The following is a 10,388-nucleotide window of genomic DNA, read 5'->3' as shown; positions in this document are numbered from 1 at the left end:
TCTTAACTCAAATCATCATTCCCTCATTAGCTGTCCCTCTTGATCATGTACTGTATCATTGTTTTTCTTTGACCTTGAAAAATGATACAGTTGTGGTGAGTTTCAGCTTTGACACCTTTAGATCTGAAAAATGTTTTTCAGATATTCTCCCTTTCCTTCTGGTCTGGGCAAGAGCCATAATCTTCTTGGGAGTGTAATTCATGTGTGTTTGAAATTCCCTTTTCTGTCCTTCTCTGGTATGAGTTCCTACGTCAAAGTGGAAGAAGACTCTTCTTTAGGAGCCTGGAGGTTATCACTCAGACAATATGACCACCCCAACAGAAAACAAGGCAGATGATCTTAGCTTCATTGTTTGTGGTGCCTGCTTTGATGGGAAAAAAACATCTATTTCTGCCCTCCTTCTTGATCGATTGTCTGCAAATAGCATTGGCACTACAACTACCTCCGGTCTTTTTAAGTGGTCTCCTGATGTTTTCTGTTTCAGCCATGTACAGCAAGGTAGGAATTATGACTACACAAGTAGAGCTAACTTTGTAATTTTCATGTCACAATCCCCCAATAACCCATTCTTCAGGTAGGCAAAGGCTGCACTGGGAAATTTCAGGCAATACTGGATTTCTTTGGAAAAATAAATTAATGGTGCCGGGGCATTTGTACTGGGAGCTCGCTCATGGAGACCTTTACTTGGTATTTTGAATGTATTGCAAAAGCAAATACTGTACATTCATAATAGTTTGGAGTTCCAATTATGTCTAGAGACATACTGCTGCATCATCAGAAATCAAAATAGTCAAAATAGTTTTGGACGTTAAAAAATGTCCAATCCATTTCGTAGGTCCACACAAGTCTTTGATCAAATGGAGTCAAACACACCATTATTTGACTCACGATGAAATAATTCAGAATCATTGTTTCAATCTGTTGTTGAGTTTAGCCTTGTCCAGAGTGATTAAAATGTTCCTCAGAAAGTATCGCAATACTTTAATAATTGTCTGATTCAATAACGTGTGCCAGCAAAAGAAATTTATTAACTCAAATTGAGTATCAATACCACAGAGGAGTCCTTGTTGCAGATAGTAGAATTAGCCTATTAAATCAAAGTCAAAATACCGCAAACTTTAGGTGTGCGGGAGTAAAAAAAGTAAAAGTAAAAGAACAAATCCTTGCAAACGACAATATGCATAACCTATATTTACCGTCTATTGTTCTTTGTAATAGCTTTATTGTTAATTTACTGATTAAAGTCATTATTGCCAATTTAAAATAATGTGAAAATGTCATCTTTAATAAGTACTGGCATGCTAAAATTTCTAAAAATTAGAAAAACATTTGCTGCTTTGCTTTTCCTTTCAGCATGGGACTTCTCTACTTGCTCCTTTGCAGCTTGTATGCTGACACAGCTCCCCATTCTGACCTAATGAGTAATATGTTTGTTTAATGGGTATAACAGAGTAAGAGTATTTAATGTGCAAAAGTCAATCTTTTTTGTACAATAGGAGATTTGCAAACTTTATGACGCAAGAGTTCCTCCTTTAAAAGCCAACTATAAAAAAAATATACAATTTTACTTTTTGTCACTGATAATTTGAATTAAATTAACATTGGCAAGCTGTGGCACAATTATATGTTCACATTACAAACTGTGAAATGTGTCTAATAATCCTTAATTTTAGGTCTTGCGTAATGCTCCCCTAACATCTCTCGTTAACTTTTGGGTTTTTCCATTACATAACAAATAAAAGTCTGGGTGGGACATCGACAATTTCATGACATGTAAGACAAAATAAAGCTGAATTCACTCCAAGAGGAGTGGAAAACACTTTGAAAACCCATGAAAATTTTAAGCATGCTACATCACAAGGATAAACTCTACCAGAACAGTGAACTGTATTTCAAATTTGATATTAAAAGGTCAGAGCCCATATACACCTTTTCTCTGAAAATCATAAGCTTTTGTGTAGTGTTTTAAGTTTGATTACCACGGAGCACGTCTTTTTACTGTTCACTACACTGTTACAAATGCTCACAGCATAGTACGATCAGAATTTAAGAGAAATGCTTGATGTAATGTTATTAAATCAAATCTGTGCATTTCCATGTGATACCACTAGGAGGAGGCAAAGATACTTTGTTTCAATTGTCTACTATTCAAAATCATTTCTGTATACAAGATCACCTTAATTTAAAAACAATTCATAAAATTATTCATTCGCAAACCATAGGCCAATTACTAAACCTTAAGTTATAAAACATTAAAAAAACAGCTCCATTTCTAATTCTGCTTGATCCCAGTCCATGATATCCAACTCTAACTGAAGGAAGGAATCCCCTGACCACTATCACATAATGCTTACAGCAAAACACAACAAAATGCAGAAACCCTCAGATATTTTAAAGTAACTAATCAAACATAACCAGCATGCCTTTGGGAGGAAAGAGGTAGAGTAAGAAGTAGCTTCATGGTTTTCCACATTTCAAAACCAAGCGCTAATCAAAATTTTAGCATACCATTTGTGCCCATACAAAAATGAACCATGACATACAGTATGATGCATTATTTATTAGAAACTTCATAAAACAGTCATTTTCAGAGAGTAGAGGTATTTTCAGAGTTATGTAAATACACAGCTTTAAAAAGACAAACAAGGAAAAGACAAAGGAATACATTTCACTTTCAAAGGATAGAAAAAAAACCACAATCTTAATTGTATCAATACATACACAGCCTGTAGAGCATCTTTAAAAATAAGTTCTCAAAGAGAACATAAAGGCAGTATACATAGACAAATTTAAAAAGTTGGATTTAATCTGGTCTTAAACTCCAAGTTATTTTATTTCATTTTAAAACATAGCCTAAATACTCAGCTTAAGAATTCAATACCACAAACTGAATCTTCTACTTGCCCAAGAAAAAAAGCTTTCTGCAACCTTTCTTTGGAAGCTACTATGAATCAACCTTATTAAAATAGGCACAGTGATATGACTTTCAGTCTTTTCTGAAACTGGTTATTTTCCAGAACTTAATTTGTCAAAGAATATCGGGATTTCCCACTCACCAACAGACAACTTAAACTCTTACTTCTAAAACTCTTATGGCCCGTTTAAAAATACAGAGCCACAGCTTTCGATTTCTTGTTCTTTTTCCTCTTTTGAAACCTCATTTTACAGACTCACAAAATAATGCTCTGCTTACTTATATACAGTGCACAGTGCATAGTCCATAAACCCTGCACAGCCCACTACTACTATAAAGTGCAAATTATTGAAATGTAGCCTGTATCAGCAAGGCGTGTTTAACAGAAATGGTTATACAACTAACCAAGTTGCAGTTTCAGTTTTTGAAAGTAAATCTGTAGGCATTGCTGTTGGTCGTTTTACTCCATTTCCACTGATCTTTCTTCAACAACAAGGCTCAAATCTCTACCAACCAAACATGTACTCCATTGCTTTGGAAACAAAACTCTCATCTTTCCTTGGGGTCTGCTTGTCAGAAACCACCTAAAAAACAGTAATTGTTCAAGAATTAGTGGATGGGTTTTGACAACCGTTTCAGTAACTTAACCTCCTAAGTGATCTACCATCTAGTTTTTTTTTTTAAACATGTTTACTTTCTTCCTTACCTGGTAGTCACTGCTGGATGCCTTATAGGCAGCACTAAGGGGTCGCATAGATGTGGCTCGAGGTGTGTTTGGCAGCTGTGTTGGAGTCCCTATTGTTTTAACTGGAGGGGTAAACACAGAACTGGAGGATGAAGAGCCTTTATCAGAGCTCTCCATTACATTCTGAAAAAAAAAATGCAACACAGTTACTTTCCACACTGCTACACAAAGCAAAACCGCATGAAGAGACATCAGCCTTGGTTTCCTATACTTGATTATGAGACAAATTTTAAACAGGCACTTCAAAATTCCCAATTATGATGATTAGTTAATGCTGCTTAGCTGAAAGAAAAGCAACAGGTAGCGCACTCACCTTTTCTATGCAAGGCTTAACCCCAATCATGATGGCATCTCCAAAGACTTTCCCATCTTTGCTGAGCGCTTTTCTAGCTTGGAGTTTTGACTGATACTGAATATGCATCCAATTGCCATTATTAGACATCTACAGACAGTAAAGAAAGGTCACACCCCTTTAATAAACTGCTTAAAGGAAATGGTTGATCCATAAAATAACAAAACTGAACAAAAATATATTACAAAAGTCTTTACATGATAAAAATGTGAAAATAAAGAGGTGGTATTTATTTTCCCCCACATAACACATTTTAGTTATAAAAGGACTTCTGACAAAAAGCCCTACAGACTGGTGAAAGTATTGAAACTGCTTATTTTTAATATTTTGATATAAAATATTTTAATATGTATAAGCTTCTCCTTAATGCATTTAGAAAGTAATTATCTTTTCATACGAAGAAAGAAACTCATAACCTTACCACGTGTTTCAATACGTTTCCATATTGGGCAAACTGCAAAAGTATATATGAAGCTGATGCTGGAGGAAATCTATTTAAAAAAATAAACTTAAGAATTAGTATTTCAGATATATTTTACAGCTTCAGACAAAACTTGACCCTATACACAAAATATTATTAACCAAATCTTTCAGAATATCACTTATTGAATTACAAAATATTACTTATTGAACTCTAAAGATTCATTTTCAGTTTACTTAACAGAGATTCATCCTATATTCATTCTATCAAGTAGTGCTGAAGTTTGATGAAATTTACAAAAAATATGTAAAAAAATTATGTTTATGTTTACTGTATGCAAATGATTTAGCAAGCAATAGAACAAAATGCTGAAAAAAATAATTTGAAAATGCTTATATTTTGATACCTAGCAAATTTTGCAATAATAATTATGTGCAAGAAAACTTTTTTTATGAGAGTCTGTGGTATGCTCAATCATAGTACTGTATTAGTCCTTTTGTTCATTCCTTCATCCTGAGTATGAGACATAAAATGTGCAACAAGGTGTTTGGAGATGTGAAAGACAAACTGGTTTGCAGGTTTCAATCAAACTGGAGCAATACCACAACTCAGAAACACAGGGAATGCTGCTAACAGAAACAATAACAAATAACAATAACATAGAAATAACTACAGCTGCCAAAGGTAGAAGCAGAAACCTCACCGCAACTTACATTATCTACAGGTTCTGCTGGTATCAAGGGCAGCACCTCTACAAAGATGGTATCATGATTCAAGGTCAATAGGTTGTACAACTGCAGTGTATTAATATAAGACAAGCAGCACTAAGATGTTGGCAAAGGGTGTTGGTTTGTGACTTATCACAGTTCTACCTTATCTTGCAATAGTTCGGTCTACATATATTGAAAACTTATATTTCACATTGTATAATTTATCCACTTGAGGTGGTGCAGGAAGCAGAGCTAACCTATGACTTGCCAGAATAAGAAAAGGGGTTCCTTGACCCACATAGCTATCAGAAGGAAGCTTTTATGGGTGTCAAAAACTTGGCCAGAGAAAGTCAGAGGTCAGGTTAGAGAAACTGATAGAATACCAGATACACAATGCCTTGCAAAAGTATTCACCCCCCTTGGACTTTTTCACATTTTATTGTGTTACAGCATGGAACCATGATGTGTTTAACTGAGATTTTTTGCCACTGATCAATACACGGTACTCCATAATGTCAAAGTGAAAAAAAAATCCAGACATTTTACTAAATTAAAAATAAAAAACAGAAAATAACTGAAAGCATAAGTATTCACCCCCTTGCTTTGACACAGCTAAATTACCCATGAAGTAATCAACTCTCTTCTCCAAGTCACATAATTACTTCACTGGAATCCACCTGTGTGCATCTGAGGTGTTTCAGATGATTTCAGAATAAATACACCTGTGTCTGGGAGCTTCCTTGGAAATGCACTATGCGGGGAAACACTACATCATGAAGACCAAGGAACGTTCCAGGCAGATCCGAGACAAGGTTCTTGAAAATTACCAGTCAGGGCAAGGATATAAGAAAATTTCCAAGGCACTGAATATACCTCGAAGCACAGTGAAGTCCATCATTACAAAGGTGAGAAAATATGGAACAACTGTGAATCTGCCCAGAACTGTCCGCCCTCCAAAACTGAGTGTCCGGGCAATAAGAGCCATAGTAAGGGAGGCCACCAAGAGGCCTACGGCAACTCTAAAGGAGTTACAGTGCTCCATGACAGAGATGGGAGAAACTATGTATTAGACAACAATAGCACACACACTTCATATATCTCGGTTGTACGGAAGGGTTGCAAGAAGAAAGCCTTTGTTGGGAAGAAAAACTCATATAACATCTTGGCTGGAGTTTGTCCAATGGCATGTGAGAGACTCAACAATTTGGAGGAAGATTCTATGGTCTGATGAGACCAAAATTGAACTTTGTCTGGTGCAAACCTAACACAGCACATCACACTGAGAATACCACCATTTGGGGATGCTTCTCTGTGGCAGGGACTGGAAAACTCATAAAGATAGAAGGAAAAACGTATGGAGCTAAGTACAGAACCATCCTGGAAGAAAAGATGCTGCAATCTGCAGGAGCACTGGGACTTGGAAGACGATTCATCTTCCAACAGGACAATGATCCAAAACATACAGCAAAAGCCACACTGGAGTGGCTTAAAACCAAAAAGGTTAATGTCCTGGAGTGGCCCAGTCAACGCCCAGAAGTCAATCCAGTTGAGAATCTATGGAATGACTTAAAAATTGGTGATCAAAAATAGTCCCCATCCAACTTGATGGAGCTTCAGCAGTTTTGCCAAGAAGAATGGGTAAGAATTCCAGTGTCAAGATGTGCAATGCTGATAGAGACTTACCGAAAGAAACTCACAGCTGTAATTGCTGCCAAAGGTGGTCCTACCAAGTATTAACTCTGGGAGTGGGGAGGAATACTTATGCATTAAATTATTTTCTGTTTTTTATTTTTCATTAATGTAGTAAAGTGTCTAGATTTTTTTTCACCTTGACATTACGAAAAAGAAATTCCTAATCCAAGAAATTGTATATGGCTAATAAAGGGATCTTATCTTATAGAGTACTTTGTGTTGATGACTGGCGAAAATTCTGTTAAGTACATCATGGTTACAATAAAATGTTAAAAGGTAACCCCAAGGGGGTTAAAAAACTTTCCCAAGGCACTGTAGGCCTCATACCTTTACGTACCTTAAGAAAGACAGGTTTAACAGGAATTTAGAAAGGTATATAAGCCGCAGAAAACGTCTATTCTGTCACTATCGTACTGCGGTTGATCCAAAATGTTGTTACATTTTCAGGTTTGGAGTTAGTTTGCTGTGTAGTAATCACTACTAGTGATGCTTTGGGAGGCGCGAGTTAGTTAAGCTGTTCTGCATCAGCTGCAATAATAAAACTGAAAGATTAAGATTACTAGGTAAAGATTTCTGAACTTAAAAAAGACCTGGTGATTACATACCTTTATATTATTGGTTAGAACTCAACTGTTGTACCCTTGAGCAAGTTACTTTATTCAAATTTCTCCAGTTAATGCCCTGCTCTATAAATAAGCAACTATATTACATCATTGTGAAATAAAATTTATTCACTTGACTTATCTGGGAAAACAATAAAAAAGAAACCTACAGTATGTCTCACCTCTTTAAGTAAAATACTAAGCTAAAGGGATTTAATCTCGCACCTCTGTGAAATGAAGCATTTTAAATGTTCTTCTCAGAAACATGTTTACAAAAGGTGAAATGATACCACAGTAAAAGCTTACAGAATAAACCTAGCTTTAGCCTGTCAGATATCTATCTGGGGTTAAAACTTTTGCAGTGTACAGTATGTGCAATGCAAACTTAAAAAATAGTATTTATATTTACCCAAAAACTGTGACCCAAGTTTCATCTAAATGGTCATCTGAAGAAAGTGCGTCCCCCTGGGTATAGAAAGGATCAACTTGGGCTGGAGAGATGGCTGCCCTTCTCTGTTGGCCGAGAGGACTAAATACACTTGAAGCTGTTAAAATTCAAACAAGTAGCTGTTTTAGTTCTGTTAGAACTGTGCGTTGCACTTTTCCTTATCAGATATTACAAGACATATTAGTTGCTGATGGCAAGATAAAAATAGCTATACGTTTTTTGCCTTTACCACCAAATGAAATCGCAAAATGTCTCAAGAGGATGAAATGAAAATTCAACCCACAGTTTAAGCGGACTAGCGATTAGGTCAATTTATTTTGTACCCCCATCATATCATATTTGCAACATAATTTTAATAAACCAAAAGAGCTAGAGGCACAGATTTTTTGTTTAGATTAAAAAAACACTCAGCCCATTAAGCCTTAATTTCAAAAGCACTGTTCCCCAATTTAAAAGCACTGCATATTAGATGTTAATATGTTATTAACTGATGTTAAAAAAAGATGTCTTGCAAAAGTACTTCAACCACATAATTCACCTGTTCCTGGGGAGGCAGCAGCCAAGGCAGATAATGGGGTCTGTAGCACTGAAAAAGAGGGCTGTGGACAGGAATGGCGATATTTTATTACAGGAAGATGATCAGATAATGTGGTAAGAAAATAAATCAACAGTTCTAACTGCTTACTTGCTTCTGCAAACTCAGTGATGATGCCCCAATCCCTGGACATGTTAACTCATCATATATACTTCTAACTGGGGGTGCCCCACTCTTGTCCTTGGGTGTGGGGACAACTGGCTGAGGAGGTGAACCACCTGAGGGGAAAAAAATTGAGAGAGAGGCATCTTGCACATGTGCACCACTGAGTTTTACTCTGTGACTGTATTCAAATCTCTATTCCTCATCGTGCCGTAACCTTATCTTGTGGTCATTTCTTCTAGTATATCACAGTGTCTTCACATCTTGACTAGCACAGCCAAACACTTACAGGTAGTGAAAAGGTTGCTCTTACTCCTTCAGAAATTGAGATTTCTCCAAAATAAATGATCTCCATAAATCCATTCTAAATTTTACAGCCCTTTCTCAGCACTTTAAATTTTATTTTACATGCACGTACTTCGATATGTTTTTTGGAACGAACTCTCCCCCCAAACAATTGGTCAGTGAATTATTTGTTGCGTCCATCACAGCCAGCAGACCTTGTGCACGAAGCAGACTGGTATAAATTCACACCTGTTACGCCATGTCCCGTTAAATCGTGGATTCTGAAAATTAATACACACAGCTCACCCGTCATAAGAGGAGACCTCATTTCCATCCCACTGCCGACAGAGCTGCTGAAGGTGCGAGGCTGGGGAGTCACCGGCGCTGGCAGGTCGCCCATCAGAAAACCGGGCAGGAACTGTGCGCCCGAGCCGGGCTTTGGGGAGGTTGGCGACCCCAGGGTCATTGGTTCTGTACCTGACAAAGTTCAGATAAATCCGTATATTTGCTTTTATCCGACTCACCTAGAGCTGCCCAAAACACCGTTTGATGGAGATTCTTCCTTGGATTAAAACAAGCCAATACCTCTAAACTTTCTTGGAGTAGCTTTGAAGGCGATTTATTAACACAGTATAATAGCTCGTATATATATGTACACATGACATTAAACAAACACACAAATCTCGAATTAGTGTTAGCAAAAATTCATTTTGATTAAAAGATGTATTAATACCCCTCACGCTAACTATATCCCCTATGTTCAAAAAAAGCGATAAGTCTAGTGTTACTGCAGTTATAATTGTCAACCGTGACACGCCATAAACAGAACAATGTCTCAAAAACTATAAAAATAAAATTAGAATTAGATATTTGATCAATATTGCAGTCTTAACATGACTGTTAAGTAATTTAGGCCTGAATGGGATTAAGGGAATAACATGGAGCGGTAGATTCTAAAATATATGCATTCCTAATCTCCAAAAGTACGACACTAGAAAAAGACTGTACCCACCTTGAAATTCCATTACAGGCTACCCACAAAACAGTATATAAGGACAGCTGAATAAGTAAAGCAAGCTGATTTTTCCAATCAAAATGTGCCTAATTTTAGGTTGAAATAGATTCAAATTTTCAAATAATGGCGGAAATCGTGCGCTTTCCAGCAACACCGAGGCATTCTGGGGGTGACGTCATATAAAAGCTGCGGGCAGACTCCTGTTTCATATGAAGTCGGAAAGGAGGGGGATTTAAAGGGCACGTGTAAAAATTACAACATTATAGTGATTTCACATTTTTATGTATTTTTCGTTTGCATTAAACACATAAAAGATTCCGCTTGAATGCAGTACCCTACTATGTATTTAACTTGAACTAACTGAACTAGTATGTATTTAACTTTAACTAATTATTCTAAGCAGAAAATTAAGTCATATTTACGAAAAGAAAATTCCTTATTCCAGAATCGCTGCATAATACATAGCCTAAAACTGGCAGAACCACGATTAAAAAGACGCGTTCCTTT

General features: G+C 36.5%; 1 protein-coding gene across 1 annotated transcript; it reads right to left on the bottom strand.

The window, feature by feature from the left end:
- Window positions 1-2,543: 2,543 nt before the first annotated feature.
- Window positions 2,544-10,051, bottom strand: nup35 (nucleoporin 35). The gene is made up of 9 exons (XM_088931316.1): window positions 9,879-10,051; window positions 9,173-9,343; window positions 8,570-8,697; window positions 8,423-8,483; window positions 7,846-7,981; window positions 4,433-4,502; window positions 3,973-4,101; window positions 3,621-3,782; window positions 2,544-3,498 (listed from the first exon to the last, which is right to left on the bottom strand). Exons 1-9 carry the CDS (start codon window positions 9,889-9,891, stop codon window positions 3,421-3,423), a joined length of 948 nt encoding a protein of 315 aa, XP_088787442.1. The 5' UTR covers window positions 9,892-10,051; the 3' UTR covers window positions 2,544-3,420.
- Between the last annotated feature and the right edge of the window lie 337 nt (window positions 10,052-10,388).

Source organism: Atractosteus spatula, chromosome 13 (assembly GCF_055471065.1).
Source record: "Atractosteus spatula isolate fAtrSpa1 chromosome 13, fAtrSpa1.hap1, whole genome shotgun sequence".
NCBI lineage: Eukaryota > Metazoa > Chordata > Actinopteri > Semionotiformes > Lepisosteidae > Atractosteus > Atractosteus spatula.
Note: the sequence above shows the minus strand (reverse complement) of the source record. Positions and strands in the feature narration are given on the sequence as shown.